We start from the raw sequence: 24,608 nt of genomic DNA, 5'->3' as shown, positions 1-24,608 counted from the left end.
CTCATATGAGAAGACGAAGGCTTGTGGCCATGGCAACACAGCGTAAGCATATCAGGTTGTGTGTGTTTGGAAACCCTGTTCCCCTGGGGAGGAGTCATACCCCCTAACCACACCCCCACCACCCTGGGGAGGAGTCATACCCCCTAACCCCACCCCCACCACCCTGGGGAGGAGTCATACCCCCTAACCCCACCCCCACCACCCTGGGGAGGAGTCATACCCCCTAAACCCACCCCCACCACCCTGGGGAGGAGTCATACCCCCTAACCCCACCACCACCACCCTGGGGAGGAGTCATACCCCCTAACCCCACCACCACCACCCTGGGGAGGAGTCATACCCCCTAACCCCACCCCCACCACCCTGGGAGGAGTCACACCCCCTAACCCCACCACCACCCTGGGGAGGAGTCATACCCCTAACCCCACCCCCACCACCCTGGGGAGGAGTCATACCCCCTAACCCCACCCCCACCACCCTGGGGAGGAGTCATACCCCCTAACCCCACCCCCACCACCCTGGGGAGGAGTCACACCCCCTAACCCCACCCCCACCACCCTGGGGAGGAGTCATACCCTCTAACCCCACCCCCACCACCCTGGGGAGGAGTCATACCCCCTAACCCCACCCCCACCCCCCTGGGGAGGAGTCATACCCCCTAACCCCACCCCCACCCCCCTGGGGAGGAGTCATACCCCCTAACCCCACCACCACCACCCCCTGGGGAGGAGTCATACCCCCTAACCCCACCCCCACCACCCTGGGGAGGAGTCACACCCCCTAACCCCACCCCCACCACCCTGGGGAGGAGTCATACCCCCTAACCCCACCCCCACCCCCCTGGGGAGGAGTCATACCCCCTAACCCCACCACAACCCTGGGGAGGAGTCATACCCCCTAACCCCACCACCACCACCCCCTGGGGAGGAGTCATACCCCCAACCCCACCCCCACCACCCTGGGGAGGAGTCACACCCCCTAACCCCACCACCACCCTGGGGAGGAGTCATACCCCTAACCCCACCCCCACCACCCTGGGGAGGAGTCACACCCCCTAACCCCACCCCCACCACCCTGGGGAGGAGTCATACCCTCTAACCCCACCCCCACCACCCTGGGGAGGAGTCATACCCCCTAACCCCACCCCCCTGGGGAGGAGTCATACCCCCTAACCCCACCCCCACCCCCCTGGGGAGGAGTCATACCCCCTAACCCCACCACCACCACCCCCTGGGGAGGAGTCATACCCCCTAACCCCACCCCCACCACCCTGGGGAGGAGTCACACCCCCTAACCCCACCCCCACCACCCTGGGGAGGAGTCATACCCCCTAACCCCACCACCACCCCCCTGGGGAGGAGTCATACCCCCTAACCCCACCACCACAACCCTGGGGAGGAGTCATACCCCCTAACCCCACCCCCACCACCCTGGGGAGGAGTCATACCCCCTAACCCCACCACAACCCTGGGGAGGAGTCATACCCCCTAACCCCACCCCCACCCCCCTGGGGAGGAGTCATACCCCTAACCCCACCCCCATCACCCTGGGGAGGAGTCATACCCCCTAACCCCACCACCACCACCCCCTGGGGAGGAGTCATACCCCCTAACCCCACCCCCACCACCCTGGGGAGGAGTCACACCCCCTAACCCCACCACCACCCTGGGGAGGAGTCATACCCCTAACCCCACCCCCACCACCCTGGGGAGGAGTCATACCCCTAACCCCACCCCCATCACCCTGGGGAGGAGTCATACCCCCTAACCCCACCACCACCACCCCCTGGGGAGGAGTCATACCCCCTAACCCCACCCCCACCACCCTGGGGAGGAGTCACACCCCCTAACCCCACCCCCACCACCCTGGGGAGGAGTCATACCCCCTAACCCCACCACCACCACCCTGGGGAGGAGTCATACCCCCTAACCCCACCCCCACCCCCCTGGGGAGGAGTCATACCCCCTAACCCCACCCCCACCACCCTGGGGAGGAGTCATACCCCCCACCCCCACCCCCCTGGGGAGGAGTCATACCCCCTAACCCCACCACCACCACCCTGGGGAGGAGTCATACCCCCTAACCCCACCCCCACCCCCCTGGGGAGGAGTCATACCCCCTAACCCCACCCCCATCACCCTGGGGAGGAGTCATACCCCCTAACCCCACCCCCACCACCCTGGGGAGGAGTCATACCCCCTAACCCCACCACCACCCCCCTGGGGAGGAGTCATACCCCCTAACCCCACCACCACCACCCTGGGGAGGAGTCATACCCCCTAACCCCACCCCCCTGGGGAGGAGTCATACCCCCTAACCCCACCACCACCCTGGGGAGGAGTCATACCCCCTAACCCCACCCCCACCCCCCTGGGGAGGAGTCATACCCCCTAACCCCACCCCCATCACCCTGGGGAGGAGTCATACCCCCTAACCCCACCCCCACCACCCTGGGGAGGAGTCATACCCCCTAACCCCACCACCACCCCCCTGGGGAGGAGTCATACCCCCTAACCCCACCACCACCACCCTGGGGAGGAGTCATACCCCCTAACCCCACCACCACCCCCCTGGGGAGGAGTCATACCCCCTAACCCCACCACCACCACCCTGGGGAGGATTCATACCCCATAACCCCACCACCACCACCCTGGGGAGGAGTCATACCCCCTAACCCCACCCCCACCACCCTGGGGAGGAGTCATACCCCCTAACCCCACCCCCACCACCCTGGGGAGGAGTCATACCCCCTAACCCCACCCCCACCACCCTGGGGAGGAGTCATACCCCCTAACCCCACCCTCACCCCCCTGGGGAGGAGTCATACCCCCTAACCCCACCACCACCACCCCCTGGGGAGGAGTCATACCCCCTAACCCCACCCCCACGGGGAGGAGTCATACCCCCTAACCCCACCCCCACCACCCTGGGGAGGAGTCATACCCCCCACCCCCACCCCCCTGGGGAGGAGTCATACCCCCTAACCCCACCCCCACCCCCCTGGGGAGGAGTCATACCCCCTAACCCCACCCCCACCACCCTGGGGAGGAGTCATACCCCCCACCCCCACCCCCCTGGGGAGGAGTCATACCCCCTAACCCCACCACCACCACCCTGGGGAGGAGTCATACCCCCTAACCCCACCACCACCACCCTGGGGAGGAGTCATACCCCCTAACCCCACCACCACCACCCTGGGGAGGAGTCATACCCCCTAACCCCACCACCACCCCCCTGGGGAGGAGTCATACCCCCTAACCCCACCACCACCACCCTGGGGAGGAGTCATACCCCATAACCCCACCACCACCACCCTGGGGAGGAGTCATACCCCCTAACCCCACCACCACCACCCCCCTGGGGAGGAGTCACACCCCCTAACCCCACCACCACCCTGGGGAGGAGTCATACCCCCTAACCCTACCACCACCACCCCCCTGGGGAGGAGTCACACCCCCTAACCCCACCACCACCCTGGGGAGGAGTCATACCCCCTAACCCCACCACCACCCCCCTGGGGAGGAGTCATACCCCCTAACCCCACCACCACCACCCTGGGGTGGAGTCACACCCCCTAACCCCACCACCACCACCCTGGGGAGGAGTCACACCCCCTAACCCCACCACCACCTCTAATGGTCAAAGCTACAACTGCAACATGGACAGGTCACCTATGACCACCCCCCCCCAAACATCTGACCACAAAACCACCACGACCACAAGCAACTGTCAAAGCTAAGACCACAACCAGAACCACAACTACGACTGTGACCAGGAAATCCAATGTTAAACAACCACTATTTACCAAAACCATTGTTCACCCCCTCAACCATCCCTTCCAAAGTTTAACCTCCCCCTACTTTTGGCCAATTGCAGTCCAGCTTTATCCAGTTACAATTCACTCAATGGTTTCAGAATCCTTGATCATTGGCTTTTGCCTGGACACAGACTTCTCTCTCAGCTAATCAGAAGGCTCCCTGGTATTGTGATGCAATCATTTCCATGGTAATGTAGAATGTTTATTCAAATTATGCTAATTGATGTGGCTCATGCTGTGGACTTTTTTTGTAATGTCAGTTGAGTTCATTCAACAAATCACAACAAAGATTGATTGGTACACTTCCTGTTTTTACTTCCTGCTTTGCTTCTATGGTTACACTCGCAATGACCGCCCACTCTACTCATTCCAATTCTATATGGTATGGACAAACAGTCCATTGGACGCTGGACATATTCAGAAACAGATTCATTGTCTCATTTATAAAACACATTTATTGGACAGATAATTATTGTAATTATATGACCATTATAACATTAGTATATGTATCAACTATCGCCATATCAAATGTCTATCAAAATTAGATAAATGAATCATAAAATACACCGCTGTTGAGATTAAACAAAAGTGATGTCACTATATTGCATCATCGATGACTAAGTGATGTCACTATATTGCATCATCGATGACTAAGTGATGTCACTATATTGCATCATCGATGACTAAGTGATGTCACTATATTGCATCATCGATGACTAGGTGATGTCACTATATTGCATCATCGATGACTAAGTGATGTCACTATATTGCATCATCGATGACTAAGTGATGTCACTATATTGCATCATCGATGACTAAGTGATGTCACTATATTGCATCATCGATGACTAAGTGATGTCACTATATTGCATCATCGATGACTAAGTGATGTCACTATATTGCATCATCGATGACTAAGTGATGATGTCTGTCTTTCCTGGAGTCGTTCCTGGGGTTAAAGCCTCTGGTTAAAGTCTCTGGTTAAAGTCTCTGGTTAAAGTCTCTGGTTAACGTCTCTGGTTAACGTCTTTGGTTAAAGTCTCTGGTTAAAGTCTCTGGTTAAAGTCTCTGGTTAACGTCTTTGGTTAAAGTCTCTGGTTAAAAGCTCTGGTTAAAAGCTCTGGTTAAAAGCTCTGGTTAAAAGCTCTGGTTAAAAGCTCTGATACCTTTCACAGTGGTCTGTTTGAGTGTTTTTTCAATCTTTATAAAAAATGTTAACCTTTATTTAACGAGGCAAGTCAGTTAAGAACAAATGATTATTTACAATGACGGTGTGTATCAGTCATGCTGTGGGTCCTTTGTAAAGTGTGTGTGTATTGTAGTGTGTGTGTTGTAGTGTGTGTGTTCTAGTGGTGTAGTGTGTATTGTGGTGTGGTGTGTGTGTTGATGTGTGTTGGTGGGGTGTGGTGTGCATTGTAGTGGTGTGTGTGTTGGTGTGGTGTGGTGTATATTGTAGTGTGTGTGTGTGTGTTGGTGTGGTGTGTATTGTAGTGTGTGTGTTGTAGTGTGTGTGTTCTAGTGGTGTAGTGTGTATTGTGGTGTGGTGTGTGTGTTGATGTGTGTTGGTGGGGTGTGGTGTGCATTGTAGTGGTGTGTGTGTTGGTGTGGTGTGGTGTATATTGTAGTGTGTGTGTGTGTGTTGGTGTGGTGTGTATTGTAGTGTGTGTGTTGTAGTGTGTGTGTTCTAGTGGTGTAGTGTGTATTGTAGTGTGTGTGTGTTGGTGTGGTGTGTGTGTTGATGTGTGTTGGTGGGGTGTGGTGTGCATTGTATTGGTGTGTGTGTTGGTGTGGTGTGTATTGTAATGGTGGTGTGTATTGTAGTGTGTTGTAGTGGTGTGTATTGTAGTGTGTTGTAGTACTGTGTGTTGTTGTAGTGTGTTGTAGTGGTGTGTAGTGTGTAGTGTGTTGTGTGTGTGTGTAGTGTGTTTTGTAGTGGTGTGGTGTGTATCCATTGTGGCTATAGAGGGGATGTGTATTGTAGTGGTGTATAGTGTGTGTTGTAGTGTGTATTGTGTGTTGTAGTGTGTATTGTAGTGTGTTGTAGTACTGTGTGTTGTTGTAGTGGTGTGTAGTGTGTGTTGTAGTGGTGTGTGTTGTAGTGGTGTGCATTGTAGTGTGTTGTTGTAGTGGTGTGTAGTGTGTAGTGTGTGTTGTAGTGTGTATTGTAGTATGTTGTAGTAGTGTGTGTTGTTGTAGTGGTGTGTAGTGTGTGTTGTAGTGGTGTGTGTTGTAGTGTGTTGTAGTGGTGTGTAGTGGTGTGTATTGTAGTGTGTGTGTATTGTAGTGGTGTGTGTTGTAGTGTGTTGTAGTGGTGTGTTGTAGTGTGTTGTAGTGGTGTGTGTTGTAGTGGTGTGTATTGTAGTGTGTAGTGGTGTGTATTGTTGTAGTAGTGTGTGTTGTAGTGGTGTGTATTGTAGTGGTGTGTATTGTAGTGTGTAGTGGTGTGTGTTGTAGTGGTGTGTATTGTAGTGGTGTGTGTTGTAGTGGTGTGTATTGTAGTGTGTAGTGGTGTGTATTGTAGTGTGTTGTAGTGGTGTGTATTGTAGTGTGTAGTGGTGTGTATTGTAGTGTGTTGTAGTGGTGTGTATTGTAGTGGTGTGTGTTGTAGTGGTGTGTATTGTAGTGTGTTGTAGTGGTGTGTATTGTAGTGTGTTGTAGTGGTGTGTATTGTAGTGTGTTGTAGTGGTGTGTATTGTAGTGTGTAGTGATGTGTATTGTAGTGGTGTGTGTTGTAGTGGTGTGTGTTGTAGTGGTGTGTATTGTAGTGTGTATTGTAGTGTGTAGTGGTGTGTGTTGTAGTGGTGTGTGTTGTAGTGGGTTGTAGTGGTGTGCATTGTGGTGGTGTGTGTTGTAGTGGGTTGTAGTGGTGTGCATTGTGGTGGTGTGTGTTGTAGTGATGTGTATTGTAGTGTGTAGTGGTGTGTATTGTAGTGTGTTGTAGTGGTGTGTGTTGTAGTGGTGTGTATTGTAGTGGTGTGTGTTGTAGTGATGTGTATTGTAGTGTGTAGTGGTGTGTATTGTAGTGTGTTGTAGTGGTGTGTATCCATTGTGGCTATAGAGGGGATGTGTCTCTCCTTCTTCTGGTCCTGGTGGGTTTAGTCTGTTTACCTGGAAGACACAAGGGGACCTGGTCAATATAATCCGCAAAGCGTGTGTGTGTGTGTGCAGAGCGTACCTTCAGCCCCTCGTATCTCAGGCAGCAGAGAGGTTCTTAGTTCAGGGAAGAAAATGTCTGGCTTCCTCTTCCCAACCGTAGCCATACGCTCACGGTCTCCTCGGTCACGCTCGCGGTCGGACAGGAAGGAACGTTCGTGGATCACACTCTTCTCTGATATCATCTGCAGAGGACAGAGAAAAGAGAGTAGAGAGAGAAGAAGAGAGAAGAGATAGAGGAGAGAGAGGAGCTAGAGAAGAGGAGTGAGGAGAGACAAGAAGACAGGAGAGAGGAGAGGAGAAGATGAGAAAGAGGAGAAAGAGAGTTGGAGAGGAGAGGAGAGACAGGAGACAGGAGAGAGGAAGAGGAGAGGAGAGGAGTGACAGGAGAGGAGAGGAGAGGAGAGGAGAGGAGAGGAGAGGAGAGGAGAGGAGAGGAGAGGAGAGGAGAGGAGAGGAGAGGAGAGGAGAGGAGAGGAGAGGAGAGGAGAGGAGAGGAGAGGAGACAGAGGAGACAGAGGAGAGGAGAGGAGAGGAGAGGAGAGGAGAGGAGAGGAGAGGAGAGGAGAGACAAGAATAGAATAGAATAGAATAGAATAGAATGATATAGCCCGACAGAGGAGTGGTTAGATGATATAGCCAGACAGGGGCCTGGGGGGTTAATGTTTACTATCTTGTGGAAGAACATTTCACTTGAGCAGTCGCGCGCGCAACACACACACACACACACACACACACACACACACACACACACACACACACACACACACACACACACACACACACACACACACACACACACACTTACCTGAGCCATCAGATTGCCAGTGAAATGACTGGAGAGAGATTGCTGTGAGATTCTGTTGAAAATGTTTACGTGTCTTTTAGACTTGTCTATTGACCTAGAGACGACAGACAGACAGACACATAAACACACAGTCACCAACTCTCTAGGGCTCGATACAATCAGATCCGCTTTAGCCAAGATCCACATAGCGGTTGTGTTGGCGGTGGAACTGTATTGTGAGCAAATCAAATCCACAAGTGGCTAAAGCGGACGTTGCCATTGGCTGGAGTTAACATTAACAGACATCCCACGCTGCCTTGCTTCTTGGAACACTGTGATGTAACACCACCTCAACCATACAAATCCTTTTATTTAGTTTCATGATTGTTCAATTTGAGTGTCATTATTTCTATATAGCGTACACTTTCTCTCTGTATTTTTATTTTTTACCCCAATTGGTAGTTATTGGCTGCAACTCCCGTACCGACTTGGGAGAGACGAAGGACGAAGGTCTCCGAAACACAACCCAACCAAGCCGCACTGCTTCTTGACACAATGCGGAGGAAACACCGTGCAGCTGGCGACCGTGTCAGAGTTTAACCCGGAAGCCAGCCGCACCAATGTGTCGGAGGAAACACCGTGCAGCTGGCGACCGTGTCAGAGTTTAACGCGGAAGCCAGCCGCACCAATGTGTCGGAGGAAACACCGTGCAGCTGGCGACCGTGTCAGAGTTTATCGCGCCCGGCCGGCCATAAGAGTCACTAGTGTGCGATGGGACAAGGACATCCCTGCCGGGCCAAACCCTCCCCTAACCCGGACGACGCTGTCCCGGGTGTCGGGCCAAACCCTCCCCTAACCCGGACGACGCTGTCCCGGGTGTCGGGCCAAACCCTCCCCTAACCCGGACGACGCTGTCCCAAGTGTGCGCCGCACCAAGGGTCTCTCAGTCGCGGCCGGCTGCGACAGAGCCTGGACTCGAACCCAGAATCTCTAGTGGTGCCAGCTAGCGATGCAGTGCCTTAAAACCACTGCGCCACTCGGGAGGCCTCATTCTGCACCTCTAACGCGAGTGGGGCAGGTGTGGCTTCGTGACAATGATCACAAGAGCAGCTTCCCCACCGATTTGACATCTCCACCTCCGACACTGCCAAAACAACCACTATGTGTGTCTGCTATCTGATTGAATCTAGGCCTAAGCTTTGTCTATAACCCTAGAGAGGACAAACAAACAATAACAACAACAACCACTATGTGTGTCTGCTATCTGATTGAATCTAGGCCTAAGCTTTGTCTATAACCCTAGAGAGGACAAACAAACAATAACAACAACAAAAACAAAAACAAGTGTTATGTTCTTCAACCCTGGTCTAACATTCTCAGTGTGATGCATTATGGGAGCTGTAGTTCTGCACCTCAGACCGAGTGTTCCGGGCTGAGGCCCCACCCCAACTCCGCCCAGGTTGCCGTTGCCATGGGCGACGACAGCCAGTAGGTTGTGTGAAGGTGTCTGTGTGAAGGTGAGTGAGAGGGGAGGGATGAGAGGTAGAGGTTGGTCCTGGGTTGGTCCTACGGTTGGATCGTGGTCCTCTACGGTCCTCTCTGGTTCTTCCACTCTGGGTTTGATGGCGATAGTGTTGCTCAGACTCCTAAACAAAACAGATTTAAGATTGTATCCAAAATGGCACCCTATTCCCTATAGTGCACTACTATAGACCAGGGCCCTATTCCCTATATAGTGCACTACTATAGACCAGGGCCCTATTCCCTATATAGTGCACTACTTTAGACCAGAGCCCTATTCCCTATATAGTGCACTACCATAGACCAGAGCCCTATTCCCTATATAGTGCACTACTTTAGCCCAGGGCTGGCACCCTATTCACTATATAGTGCACTACTATAGACCAGGGCCCTATTCCCTATATAGTGCACTACTATAGACCAGGGCCCTATTCCCTATATAGTGCACTACTTTAGACCAGAGCCCTATTCCCTATATAGTGCACTACCATAGACCAGATCCCTATTCCCTATATAGTGCACTACTTTAGCCCAGGGCTGGCACCCTATTCACTATATACTACACTACTTTAGACCAGGCTTACAGGACTCTTTCGAACAATAGGGTACCATTTGGGACAACAACAAAAAAGGGTCTACAATTCATTCAAGATGTAAGTATTTTTTTAATGTAACAGAAAAGTAATTAAGATTATTATTATTTTTAAATAACTATTTTTTAAATAACCGCTAATAATGCTGAAACTGATCGTACACGGTGGTGGTTCGACCGTGGTGAACCGCGACCGCGTGGCTCTCTGTGGTCCAGTCAGCCTTCTCAGGTTTAACAGCTGCAGTAGTGGTCATAGTAGTGGTTGACTCTATTGTCTTGTCCGGGTCAAGGGGTTTAGACTCTGTGGTGGTTGGAGCTTTGGAGAGTTTGGTGACGTCTGGTTTGGTGACGTTCACTTTGACTGTTGTACTGCTGGAGTCCTGGAGTGGAGGAGAGGAGGGGAGGAGAGGGGGCAGGGGAGGGGGCAGGGTTAGAGGAGAGGAGAGGGCAGAGTTAGAGGAGGAGAAGAGAGGAGAGGAGGAGAGGGGGCAGGGGAGGGGACAGGGTTAGAGGAGAGGAGAGGGCAGAGTGAGAGGAGGGGAGGAGAGGGGGCAGGGGAGGGGGCAGGGTTAGAGGAGAGGAGGGGAGGGGGCAGGGTTAGAGGAGAGGAGAGGGCAGAGTGAGAGGAGAGGAGGGGAGGGGGCAGGGTTAGAGGAGAGGAGGGGAGGGGGCAGGGTTAGAGGAGAGGAGAGGGCAGAGTGAGAGGAGAGGAGGGGAGGGGGCAGGGGAGGGGGCAGGGTTAGAGGAGAGGAGAGGGCAGAGTGAGAGGAGGGGAGGAGAGGGGGCAGGGGAGGGGAGGGGAGGGGGCAGGGTTGGAGGAGAGGAGAGGGCAGAGTGAGAGGAGGGGAGGAGAGGGGGCAGGGGAGGGGAGGGGGCAGGGTTGGAGGAGAGGAGAGGGCAGAGTGAGAGGAGAGGAGAGGAGGGGAGGGGGCAGGGTTAGAGGAGAGGAGAGGGCAAGAGTTAGAGGAGGGGAGGAGAGGGGGCAGGGGAAGGGAGGGGAGGGGAGGGGGCAGGGTTGGAGGAGAGGAGAGGGCAGAGTTAGAGGAGGGGAGGAGAGGGGGCAGGGGAAGGGAGGGGAGGGGAGGGGGCAGGGTTGGAGGAGAGGAGAGGAGAGGGCAGAGTGAGAGGAGAGGAGAGGAGGGGAGGGGGAGGGGGCAGGGTTAGAGGATAGGAGAGGGCAGAGTTAGAGGAGGGGAGGAGAGGAGAGGGGGCAGGGGAGGGGCAGGGTTAGAGGAGAGGATAGGGCAGAGTTAGGGAGGGGAGGAGAGGAGAGGGGGCAGGGTTAGAGGAGAGGAGAGAGGAGCTGGGCAGAGTTAGAGGAGGGAGAAGAGAGGGGGCAGGGTTAGAGGAGAGGGCAGAGTTAGAGGAGCGGAGGAGAGGGGGCAGGGTTAGATGAGAGGAGAGGATAGGGCAGAGTTAGAGGAGGGGAGGGGAGGAGAGGAGAGGGCAGGGTTAGAGGAGAGGAGAGGAGAGGAGGGGAGGGGAGGGGAGGGGCAGGGTTAGAGGAGAGGAGAGGAGAGGGTTAAAGGAGAGGAGAGGAAAGGGTTAGATTAGAGGAGAGGAGAGGAGATGAGATGAGATGAGATGAGAGGAGAGGAGAGGAGAGGAGAGGAGAGGAGAAGAGAGGAGAGGAGAGGAGAGGAGAGGAGAGGAGAGGAGAGGAGAGGAGAGGAGAGGAGAGGAGAGGAGAGGAGAGGAGAGGAGAGGAGAGGTGAGGAGAGGAGAGGAGAGGAGAGGAGAGGAGAGGAGAGGAGAGGAGAGGAGAGGAGAGGAGAGGAGAGGAGAGGAGAGGAGAGGAGAGGAGAGTCCACCAAATCTCTAGACAACTTTAGTCTCGTTTTAGTTATTATCAGTTGATTAAAACTCTGGATCTTTTTTTCTAGTTTTAGTCAGTCATCATAATAGTGCTTTTTTTCTTCCATTAAATAATTAATATTTACCTTTAACGTTCATCATGTGCACAGCTAGCCTTGTCCAACTAGGCCTTCTATCCCCTTGTATACCTTAGCTGGATACAGTGAAATTCTGACAAGCTGTAACCAATGGTAACCAATGGTAAACAATGGTAACCAACGGCAACCAATGGTAGCCAATGGCAACCAATGGAAACCACCGGCAACCAATAGTAACCAACGGTAGCCAATGGTAACCAATGGTAACCAACGGCAGCCATTATTAACCATTTGGGCTATAAAGCCTCGGCGACAAGTCAATACAATTGACAGCTCTGGTGTTCTAAACATAAATAACACTGACTGAAATGTAGCTTTATTAAAATGGCAGAAGTATGAATCTAAACCAAAATCAAATCACATTCATTGGTCGCTTACACATATGTTATCACAGGTACAGCTAAATGCTTGTGTTTCTAGCTCCAACAGTAATACCTAGCTAAATGCTTGTGTTTCTAGCTCCAACAGTAATACCTAGCTAAATGCTTGTGTTTCTAGCTCCAACAGTGCAGTAATACCTAGCTAAATGCTTGTGTTTCTACCTCCAACAGTACAGTAATACCTAGCTACATGCTTGTGTTTCTACCTCCAACAGTACAGTAATACCTAGCTAAATGATTGTGTTTCTAGCTCCAACAGTAATACCTAGCTACATGCTTGTGTTTCTAGCTCCAACAGTAATACCTAGCTAAATGCTTGTGTCTCTACCTCCAACAGTAATACCTAGCTAAATGCTTGTGTTTCTAGCTCCAACAGTAACACCTTGCTAAATGCTTGTGTTCCTAGCTCCAACAGTGCAGTAATACCTAGCTAAATGCTTGTGTTCCTAGCTCCAAAAGTGCAGTAATACCTAGCTAAATGCTTGTGTTTCTAGCACCAAGAGTAATACCTAGCAAAATGTTTGTGTTGCTAGCTCCAACAGTACAGTAACACCTAGCTAAATGCTTATGTTTCTAGCTCCAACAGTAATACCTAGCTAAATGTTTGTGTTTCTAGCTCCAACAGTAATACCTAGCTAAATGCTTGTGTTTGTAGCTCCAACAGTAATACCCAGCTAAATGCATGTGTTTATAGCTCCAACAGTACAGTAATACCCAGCTAAATGCTTGTGTTTCTAGCTCCAACAGTGATACCTAGCTAAATGCTTGTGTTTCTAGCTCCAACAGTAATACCTAGCTAAATTCTTGTGTTTCTGGCTCCAACAGTGATACCTAGCAAAATGCTTGTGTTTCTAGCTCCAACAGTAATACCTAGCTAAATGCTTGTGTTCCTAGCTCCAACAGTGCAGTAATACCTAGCTAAATGCTTGTGTTTCTAGCACCAAGAATAATACCTAGCTAAATGCTTGTTCCTAGCTCCAACAGTAATACCTAGCTAAATGCTTGTGTTTCTGGCTCCAACAGTAATACCTAGCTAAATGCTAGTGTTTCTGGCTCCAACAGTGATACCTAGCAAAATGCTTGTGTTTATAGCTCCAACTGTGATACCTAGCTAAATGCTTGTGTTTCTAGCTCCAACAGTAATACCTAGTTAAATGCTTGTGTTTCCAGCTCCAACAGAGCAGTAATATCTAGCTAAATGCTTGTGTTTCCAGCTCCAACAGTACAGTAATACCTAGCTAAATGATTGTGTTTCTACCTCCAACAGTAATACCTAGCTACATGCTTGTGTTTCTAGCTCCAACAGTAATACCTAGCTAAATGCTTGTGTCTCTACCTCCAACAGTAATACCTAGCTAAATGCTTGTGTTTCTAGCTCCAACAGTAACACCTTGCTAAATGCTTGTGTTCCTAGCTCCAACAGTGCAGTAATACCTAGCTAAATGCTTGTGTTCCTAGCTCCAAAAGTGCAGTAATTCCTAGCTAAATGCTTGTGTTTCTGGCTCCAACAGTAATACCTAGCTAAATGCTTGTGTTTCTGGCTCCAACAGTGATACCTAGCAAAATGCTTGTGTTTATAGCTCCAACAGTGATACCTAGCTAAATGCTTGTGTTTCTAGCTCCAACAGTAATACCTAGTTAAATGCTTGTGTTTCCAGCTCCAACAGAGCAGTAATATCTAGCTAAATGCTTGTGTTTCCAGCTCCAACAGTACAGTAATACCGAGCTAAATGCCTGTGTTTCTGGCTCCAACAGTGATACCTAGCTAAATGCTTGTGTTTCTACCTCCAACAGTAATACCTAGCTAAATGCTTGTGTTTCTAGCTCCAACAGTAACACCTTGCTAAATGCTTGTGTTCCTAGCTCCAACAGTGCAGTAATACCTAGCTAAATGCTTGTGTTCCTAGCTCCAAAAGTGCAGTAATACCTAGCTAAATGCTTGTGTTTCTAGCACCAAGAGTAATACCTAGCAAAATGTTTGTGTTGCTAGCTCCAACAGTACAGTAACACCTAGCTAAATGCTTATGTTTCTAGCTCCAACAGTAATACCTAGCTAAATGTTTGTGTTTCTAGCTCCAACAGTAATACCTAGCTAAATGCTTGTGTTTGTAGCTCCAACAGTAATACCCAGCTAAATGCATGTGTTTATAGCTCCAACAGTACAGTAATACCCAGCTAAATGCTTGTGTTTCTAGCTCCAACAGTGATACCTAGCTAAATGCTTGTGTTTCTAGCTCCAACAGTAATACCTAGCTAAATTCTTGTGTTTCTGGCTCCAACAGTGATACCTAGCAAAATGCTTGTGTTTCTAGCTCCAACAGTAATACCTAGCTAAATGCTTGTGTTCCTAGCTCCAACAGTGCAGTAATACCTAGCTAAATGCTTGTGTTTCTAGCACCAAGAATAATACCTAGCTAAATGCTTGTTCCTAGCTCCAACAGTAATACCTAGCTAAATGCTTGTGTTTCTGGCTCCAACAGTAATACCTAGCTAAATGCTAGTGTTTCTGGCTCCAACAGTGATACCTAGCAAAATGCTTGTGTTTATAGCTCCAACTGTGATACCTAGCTAAATGCTTGTGTTTCTAGCTCCAACAGTAATACCTAGTTAAATGCTTGTGTTTCCAGCTCCAACAGAGCAGTAATATCTAGCTAAATGCTTGTGTTTCCAGCTCCAACAGTACAGTAATACCTAGCTAAATGATTGTGTTTCTACCTCCAACAGTAATACCTAGCTACATGCTTGTGTTTCTAGCTCCAACAGTAATACCTAGCTAAATGCTTGTGTCTCTACCTCCAACAGTAATACCTAGCTAAATGCTTGTGTTTCTAGCTCCAACAGTAACACCTTGCTAAATGCTTGTGTTCCTAGCTCCAACAGTGCAGTAATACCTAGCTAAATGCTTGTGTTCCTAGCTCCAAAAGTGCAGTAATTCCTAGCTAAATGCTTGTGTTTCTGGCTCCAACAGTAATACCTAGCTAAATGCTTGTGTTTCTGGCTCCAACAGTGATACCTAGCAAAATGCTTGTGTTTATAGCTCCAACAGTGATACCTAGCTAAATGCTTGTGTTTCTAGCTCCAACAGTAATACCTAGTTAAATGCTTGTGTTTCCAGCTCCAACAGAGCAGTAATATCTAGCTAAATGCTTGTGTTTCCAGCTCCAACAGTACAGTAATACCGAGCTAAATGCCTGTGTTTCTGGCTCCAACAGTGATACCTAGCTAAATGCTTGTGTTTCTAGCTCCAACAGTAATACCTAGCTAAATGCTTGTGTTTCCAACTCCACCAGAGCAGTAATACCTAGCTAAAAGATTGTGTTTCTTGCTCCAACAGTGCAGTAATACCTTGCTAAATGCTTGTGTTTCTGTTCTAGTTCCAACAGTAATACCTTGCTAAATGCTTGTGTTTCTGTTCTAGCTCCAACAGTGCTGTAATACCGAGCTAAATGCCTGTGTTTCTGGCTCCAACAGTAACACCTTGCTAAATGCTTGTGTCTCTACCTCCAACAGTAATACCTAGCTAAATGCTTGTGTTTCTAGCTCCAACAGTAACACCTTGCTAAATGCTTGTGTTCCTAGCTCCAACAGTGCAGTAATACCTAGCTAAATGCTTGTGTTCCTAGCTCCAAAAGTGCAGTAATACCTAGCAAAATGTTTGTGTTGCTAGCTCCAACAGTACAGTAACACCTAGCTAAATGCTTATGTTTCTAGCTCCAACAGTAATACCTAGCTAAATGCTTGTTCCTAGCTCCAACAGTAATACCTAGCTAAATGCTTGTGTTTCTAGCTCCAACAGTAATACCTAGCTAAATGTTTGTGTTTCTAGCTCCAACAGTAATACCTAGCTAAATTCTTGTGTTTGTAGCTCCAACAGTAATACCTAGCTAAATGCTTGTGTTCCTAGCTCCAAAAGTGCAGTAATACCTAGCAAAATGTTTGTGTTGCTAGCTCCAACAGTACAGTAACACCTAGCTAAATGCTTATGTTTCTAGCTCCAACAGTGATACCTAGCTAAATGCTTGTGTTTCTAGCTCCAACAGTAATACCTAGCTAAATGCTTGTGTTTCTGGCTCCAACAGTGATACCTAGCAAAATGCTTGTGTTTCTAGCTCCAACAGTAATACCTAGCTAAATGCTTGTGTGCCTAGCTCCAACAGTGATACCTAGCTAAATGCTTGTGTTTCTAGCTCCAACAGTAATACCTAGCTAAATGCTTGTGTTTCCAACTCCACCAGAGCAGTAATACCTAGCTAAAAGATTGTGTTTCTTGCTCCAACAGTGCAGTAATACCTTGCTAAATGCTTGTGTTTCTGTTCTAGTTCCAACAGTAATACCTTGCTAAATGCTTGTGTTTCTGTTCTAGCTCCAACAGTGCAGTAATACCGAGCTAAATGCCTGTGTTTCTGGCTCCAACAGTGATACCTAGCTAAATGCTTGTGTTTCTAGCTCCAACAGTAATACCTAGCTAAATGCTTGTGTTCCTAGCTCCAACAGTGCAGTAATACCTAGCTAAATGCTTGTGTTTCTAGCACCAAGAATAATACCTAGCTAAATGCTTGTTCCTAGCTCCAACAGTAATACCTAGCTAAATGCTTGTGTTTCTGGCTCCAACAGTGATACCTAGCAAAATGCTTGTGTTTATAGCTCCAACAGTGATACCTAGCTAAATGCTTGTGTTTCTAGCTCCAACAGTAATACCTAGTTAAATGCTTGTGTTTCCAGCTCCAACAGAGCAGTAATATCTAGCTAAATGCTTGTGTTTCCAGCTCCAACAGTACAGTAATACCGAGCTAAATGCCTGTGTTTCTGGCTCCAACAGTGATACCTAGCTAAATGCTTGTGTTTCTAGCTCCAACAGTAATACCTAGCTAAATGCTTGTGTTTCCAACTCCACCAGAGCAGTAATACCTAGCTAAAAGATTGTGTTTCTGTTCTAGTTCCAACAGTAATACCTTGCTAAATGCTTGTGTTTCTGTTCTAGCTCCAACAGTGCAGTAATACCGAGCTAAATGCCTGTGTTTCTGGCTCCAACAGTGATACCTAGCTAAATGCCTGTGTTTCTGGCTCCAACAGTGATACCTAGCTAAATGCCTGTGTTTCTTGCTCCAACAGTGCAGTAATACCTTGCTAAATGCTTGTGTTTCTGTTCTAGTTCCAACAGTAATACCTAGCTAAATGCTTGTGTTTCTGTTCTGGCTCCAACAGTGCAGTAATACCGAGCTAAATGCCTGTGTTTCTGGCTCCAACAGTGATACCTAGCTAAATGCTTGTGTTTCTAGCTCCAACAGTAATACCTAGCTAAATGCTTGTGTTTCCAACTCCACCAGAGCAGTAATACCTAGCTAAAAGATTGTGTTTCTTGCTCCAACAGTGCAGTAATACCGAGCTAAATGCCTGTGTTTCTGGCTCCAACAGTGATACCGAGCTAAATGCCTGTGTTTCTGGCTCCAACAGTAATACCTTGCTAAATGCTTGTGTTTCTGTTCTAGTTCCAACAGTAATACCTTGCTAAATGCTTGTGTTTCTGTTCTAGTTCCAACAGTAATACCTTGCTAAATGCCTGTGTTTCTGGCTCCAACAGTAATACCTTGCTAAATGCTTGTGTTTCTGTTCTAGTTCCAACAGTAATACCTTGCTAAATGCTTGTGTTTCTGTTCTAGCTCCAACAGTGCAGTAATACGAACGGGCAGAGTCCGGAGAGTACAAAACATTAAGAACACCTGCTCTTTCCATAACAGACTAACCAGGTGAATCCAGCTGAAATCTGTGATACCTTATTGATGTCACCTATTAAATCTACTTCAGTCAGGGTAGATGATTGAGACATGGATTGTGTACGTTGGCCATTCAGAGGGTGACAAAAGATTTAAGTCCCTTTGAACAGGGCATGGTAGTAGGTGCCAGGCGCACCGATTTGAGTGTGTCAAGAACTGCAACGCTGCTGGGTTTTTCACAATGAACAGTTTCCTGTGTATATCAAGAATGGTCCACCATCCAAAGGATGTCCAGCCAACTTGGCACAACTGTGGGAAGCTTTGGTGCCAACATGGGCCAGCATCCCTGTGGAACGCTTTCAATACCTAGTAGAGTCTATTCCCCCAATGAATTGAGGCTGTTCTGAGGGAAAGGGGGGGGGGGGGTGCAACTCAATATCAGGAAGGTGTTCTTAAAGTTTTGTACTCAGTGTATATATATATATATATATATATATATATATATATACACACACACACACACACACACACACACACACACACACACACACACACACACACACACACACACACACACACACACACACACAGTACCAGTCAATAGTTTGGACACACCTACTCATTCAAGTGTTTTTCTTTATTTTGACCACCCTGTGCCTTGATGACAGCTTTGCACACTCTTGATATTCTCTCAACCAGCTTCACCTGGAATGATTTTCCAACCGTCTTGAAGGAGTTCCCACATATGCTGAGCTTTTCCTTCACTCTGCAGTCCAACTCATCTCAAACCAACTCGATTGGATTGAGGTCGGGTGATTGTGGATGCCAGATCATCTGATGCAGCACTCCATCACTCTCCTTCTTGGTCAAATAGCCCTTACACAGGCTGGAGGTGTGTTGGGTCATTGTCCTATTGAAAAACAAATGATAGTCCCACTAACTGCAAACCAGATGGGATGGCGTATCGCTGCAGAATGCTGTGGTAGCCATGCTGGTTAAGTGTGCCTTGAATTCTACATAAATCAGTGACGGCGTCACCAGCAAAGCACCGCCACACCTCCTCCTCCATGCTTCACGGTAGGAACCACACATGCAGAGATCCACCGTTTACCTACTCTGCGTCTCACAAAGACTCGGCGGTTGGGACCAAAAATCTCATCAGATCAAAGGACAGATTTCCACTGGTCTAATGACCATTGCTCGTGTTTCTTGGCCCAAGCAAGTATTTTCTTCTTACTGGTGTCCTTTAGTAGTGGTTTCTTTGCAGCAATTCGACCATGAAGGCCTTATTCATGCAGTCTCCTCTGAACAGTTGATGTTGAGATGTGTCTGTTACTTGAACTCTGTGATGCATTTATTTGGGCTGCAATTTCTGAGGCTGGTAACTCTAATGAACTTATCCTCTGCAGCAGAGGTGACTCTGGGTCTTCCTTTCCTGTGGCGGTCTTCATGAAAGCCAGTTTCATCACAGCGCTTCATGGTTTTTGCGACTGCACTTGAAGAAACGTTCAAAGTTCTTGAAATTTTCCGGAATGACTGACCTTCATGTCTTAAAGTAATGATGGACTGTAATTTCTCTTTGCTTATTTGAGCTGTTATTGCCATAATATGGACTTGGTCTTTTACCAAATAGGGCAATCTTCTGTATACCACCCCTACCTTGTCACAACACAACTGATTGGCTCAAATGCATTAAGAAGGAAAGAAATTCCACAAATGAACCTTTAACCTTTCTAGGACAGGGGTTCCCTCGACAACAATCCGCTGAAAAGGCAGTGTGCGGAATTCAAAAATATTTTTTTGAAATGTAACTTTCACACATTAACAAGTCCAATACAGCAAATGAAAGATAAACATCTTGTTAATCTACCCATCGTGTCCGATTTCAAAAAATGCTTTACAGCGAAAGCACAACATATGATTATGTTAGGTCATAGCCAAGTCAAAAAACACAGACATTTTTCCAGCCAAAGTTAGGAGTCACAAAAAGCAGAAATATAGATATAATTAATCACTAACCTTTGATGATCTTCATCAGATGACACTCATAGGACATCATGTTACACAATATATCAAATCAAATCAAATCAAATGTTATTTGTCACATACACATGGTTAGCAGATGTTAATGCGAGTGTAGCGAAATGCTTGTGCTTCTAGTTCCGACAATGCAGTAATAACGAACAAGTAATCTAACTAACAATTCCAAAAAACTACTGTCTTATACACAGTGTAAGGGGATAAAGAATATGTACATAAGGATATATGAATGAGTGATGGTACAGAGCAGCATAGGCAAGATACAGTAGATGATATCGAGTACAGTATAACATATGAGATGAGTATGTAAACAAAGTGGCATAGTTAAAGTGGCTAGTGATACATGTATTACATAAGGATGCAGTCGATGATATAGAGTACAGTATATACGTATGCATATGAGATGAATAATGTAGGGTAAGTAACATTATATAAGGTAGCATTGTTTAAAGTGGCTAGTGATATATTTACATAATTTCCCATCAATTCCCATTATTAAAGTGGCTGGAGTTGAGTCAGTGTCATTGACAGTGTGTTGGCAGCAGCCACTCAATGTTAGTGGTGGCTGTTTAACAGTCTGATGGCCTTGAGATAGAAGCTGTTTTTCAGTCTCTCGGTCCCAGCTTTGATGCACCTGTACTGACCTCGCCTTCTGGATGATAGCGGGGTGAACAGGCAGTGGCTCGGGTGTTTGATGTCCTTGATGATCTTTATGGCCTTCCTGTAACATCGGGTGGTGTAGGTGTCCTGGTGGGCAGGTAGTTTGCCCCCGGTGATGCGTTATGCAGACCTCACTACCCTCTGGAGAGCCTTACGGTTGTGGGCGGAGCAGTTGCCGTACCAGGCGGTGATACAGCCCGCCAGGATGCTCTCGATTGTGCATCTGTAGAAGTTTGTGAGTGCTTTTGGTGACAAGCCAAATTTCTTCAGCCTCCTGAGGTTGAAGAGGCGCTGCTGCGCCTTCTTCACGATGCTGTCTGTGTGAGTGGACCAATTCAGTTTGTCTGTGATGTGTATGCCGAGGAACTTAAAACTTGCTACCCTCTCCACTACTGTTCCATCGATGTGGATAGCGGGGTGTTCCCTCTGCTGTTTCCTGAAGTCCACAATCATCTCCTTAGTTTTGTTGACGTTGAGTGTGAGGTTATTTTCCTGACACCACACTCCGAGGGCCCTCACCTCCTCCCTGTAGGCCGTCTCGTCGTTGTTGGTAATCAAGCCTACCACTGTTGTGTCGTCCGCAAACTTGATGATTGAGTTGGAGGCGTGCGTGGCCACGCAGTCGTGGGTGAACAGGGAGTACAGGAGAGGGCTCAGAACGCACCCTTGTGGGGCCCCAGTGTTGAGGATCAGCGGGGAGGAGATGTTGTTGCCTACCCTCACCACCTGGGGGCGGCCCGTCAGGAAGTCCAGTACCCAGTTGCACAGGGCATCATTTCAACCGAGTAGCTGGTAACAGTAACTTCCGGCGCCGACAGAGATGGCCGCCTCGCTTCGCGTTCCTAGGAAACTATGCAGTTTTTAGTTTTTTTACATGTTATTTCCTACATTAGTACCCCAGGTCATCTTAGGTTTCATTACATACAGTCGAGAAGAACTACTGAATATAAGATCAGCGTCAACTCACCATCAGTACGACCAAGAATATGTTTTTCGAGACGCGGATCCTGTGTTCTGCCTTACAAACAGGACAACGGAGTGGATCCTATGCAGCGACCCAAAAAAACGACTCCGAAAGAGAGGGAAACGAGGCGGTCTTCTGGTCAGACTCCGGAGACGGGCACACCGTGCACCACTCCCTAGCATTCTTCTTGCCAATGTCCAGTCTCTTGACAACAAGGTTGATGAAATCCGAGCAAGGGTAGCATTCCAGAGGGACATCAGAGACTGTAACGTTCTTTGCTTCACGGAAACATGGCTCACCGGAGAGACGCTATCCGAAGCGGTGCAGCCAACGGGTTTCTCCACGCATCGCGCCGACAGAAACAAACATCTTTCTGGTAAGAAGAGGGGCGGGGGCGTATGCCTTATGGCCAACGTGACATGGTGTGATGAAAGAAACATACAGGAACTCAAATCCTTCTGTTCACCTGATTTAGAATTCCTCACAATCAAATGTAGACCGCATTATCTACCAAGAGAATTCTCTTCGATTATAATCACAGCCGTATATATCCCCCCCACATCGATGGCTCTGAACGAACTTTATTTAACTCTCTGCAAACTGGAAACGATTTATCCGGAGGCTGCATTCATTGTAGCTGGGGATTTTAACAAGGCTAATCTGAAAACAAGACTCCCTAAATTTTATCAGCATATCGATTGCGCAACCAGGGGTGGAAAGACCTTGGATCATTGTTACTCTAACTTCCGCAACGCATATAAGGCCCTGCCCCGCCCCCCTTTCGGAAAAGCTGACCACGACTCCATTTTGTTGATCCCTGCCTACAGACAGAAACTAAAACAAGAGGCTCCCACGCTGAGGTCTGTCCAACGCTGGTCCGACCAAGCTGACTCCACACTCCAAGACTGCTTCCATCACGTGGACTGGGAGATGTTTCGTATTGCGTCAGATAACAACATTGACGAATACGCTGATTCGGTGTGCGAGTTCATTAGAACGTGCGTTGAAGATGTCGTTCCCATAGCAACGATTAAAACATTCCCTAACCAGAAACCGTGAATTGATGGCAGCATTCGTGTGAAACTGAAAGCGCGAACCACTGCTTTTAATCAGGGCAAGGTGTCTGGTAACATGACCGAATACAAACAGTGCAGCTATTCCCTCCGCAAGGCTATCAAACAAGCTAAGCGCCAGTACAGAGACAAAGTAGAATCTCAATTCAACGGCTCAGACACAAGAGGCATGTGGCAGGGTCTACAGTCAATCATGGACTACAGGAAGAAATCCAGCCCAGTCACGGACCAGGATGTCTTGCTCCCAGGCAGACTAAATAACTTTTTTGCCCGCTTTGAGGACAATACAGTGCCACTGACACGGCCTGAAACGAAAACATGCGGTCTCTCCTTCACTGCAGCCGAGGTGAGTAAGACATTTAAACGTGTTAACCCTCGCAAGGCTGCAGGCCCAGACGGCATCCCCAGCCGCGCCCTCAGAGCATGCGCAGACCAGCTGGCCGGTGTGTTTACGGACATATTCAATCAATCCCTATACCAGTCTGCTGTTCCCACATGCTTCAAGAGGGCCACCATTGTTCCTGTTCCCAAGAAAGCTAAGGTAACTGAGCTAAACGACTACCGCCCCGTAGCACTCACATCCGTCATCATGAAGTGCTTTGAGAGACTAGTCAAGGACCATATCACCTCCACCCTACCTGACACCCTAGACCCACTCCAATTTGCTTACCGCCCAAATAGGTCCACAGACGATGCAATCTCAACCACACTGCACACTGCCCTAACCCATCTGGACAAGAGGAATACCTATGTGAGAATGTTTTGTTCGATAATGTGCATATTTATATCCAAAAATCTCAGTTGGCATGTTATGTGCGGTAATGTTTTGATTCCAAAACATCCGGTGATTTTGCAGAAATACTCATAATAAACATTGATAAAAGATGCTAGTGTTATTCACAGAATTAAAGATAGACTTCTCCTTAATGCTGTGTCAGATTTTTTTTTTACTTTACGGAAAAAGTATAATCTGAGAACGGCGCTCAGAGCCCAATCCAGCCAGATAAATATCCGCCATTTTGGAGTCAACAGAAGTTAGAAATTGCACCATAAATATTCACTTACCTTTGATGATCTTCTTCAGAAGGCACTCCCAGGAATTCCAGTTGGACAATAAATGACTGATTTGTTCCATAAAGTTCCATAAAGTCCATCATCTATATCCAAATAGCAACTTGTTGTTTTCGTGTTCAGCCTAGTAATCCATCTTCATGAGGCACAGGCACTTCGTCCAGACAAAAATTTAAAAAGTTCCATTACATGTCCAACGATGTATGGAATCAATCTTTAGGATGTTTTTAACATAAAACATCAATAATGTTCCAACCGGAGAATTCCTTTGTCTGAAGAAAAGCACTGGAACGAGAGGTAACTCTGTCGGGAGCGCGCGTCATGAGACCAAGGCACTCTGCCAGACCACTGACTCAAAGAGGTCTCATGAGCCCCTCCTTTATAGTAGAAGCCTCATTCAAGTTTCTAAAGACAGTTGACATCTGGTGGAAGTCGTAGGAAGTGCAACTTTATCCATATTTCTATGTGTATTCGGTAGGCCAAGCTTTGAAAAACCACAAACCTCAGATGTCCCACTTCCTGGTTGGATTTTTCTCAGGTTTTCGCTTGCAATATGAGTTATTTTATACTCACAGACATCATTCAAACAGTTTTAAAAACGTCAGCGTATTTTCTATCCAATACTAATAATAATATGCATATATTAGCATCTGGGACAGAGTAGGAGGCAGTTCACTCTGGGCACGCTATTCATCCAAAAGTGAAAATGCTGCCCCCTATCCCAAAAAAGGTTTTAACAAGGTTAATTGAAATGCATTCCAGGTGACTACCTCATGAAGCTGGTTGAGAGAATGCCAAGAGCGTGCAAAGCTGTCATCAAGGCAAAGGGTGGCTACTTTGAAGAATCTCAAATATAAAATATATTTTGATTCGTTTAACACTTT

The 24,608-nt window shown here is 48.1% G+C and overlaps 1 protein-coding gene across 2 annotated transcripts in view; it reads right to left on the bottom strand.

Annotated features, from left to right (window-relative positions):
* Positions 1 to 6,765: 6,765 nt before the first annotated feature.
* The window catches only part of LOC109883474 (cyclin-dependent kinase-like 2), a 30,533-nt gene continuing 12,690 nt past the window's right edge, over positions 6,766 to 24,608 (bottom strand). The window contains exons 8-12 of one of the 2 annotated variants that reach the window (XM_031791624.1): positions 10,033 to 10,250; positions 9,170 to 9,403; positions 7,779 to 7,872; positions 6,993 to 7,221; positions 6,766 to 6,925 (exon numbers count right to left, since the gene is read on the bottom strand). In XM_031791624.1, the coding sequence (XP_031647484.1) occupies positions 6,870 to 6,925; positions 6,993 to 7,221; positions 7,779 to 7,872; positions 9,170 to 9,403; positions 10,033 to 10,250 (831 nt within the window). In that variant the 3' untranslated portion in view covers positions 6,766 to 6,869. The remainder of the gene's footprint in view (positions 6,926 to 6,992; positions 7,222 to 7,778; positions 7,873 to 9,169; positions 9,404 to 10,032; positions 10,251 to 24,608) is intronic. The other variant, XM_031791625.1, reaches the window with a different exon arrangement.

The sequence above is a fragment of the Oncorhynchus kisutch genome, linkage group LG16, assembly GCF_002021735.2.
Source record: "Oncorhynchus kisutch isolate 150728-3 linkage group LG16, Okis_V2, whole genome shotgun sequence".
NCBI classification, from domain to species: Eukaryota; Metazoa; Chordata; class Actinopteri; order Salmoniformes; family Salmonidae; genus Oncorhynchus; species Oncorhynchus kisutch.
This window is presented reverse-complemented; position numbering and strand designations above follow the sequence as displayed.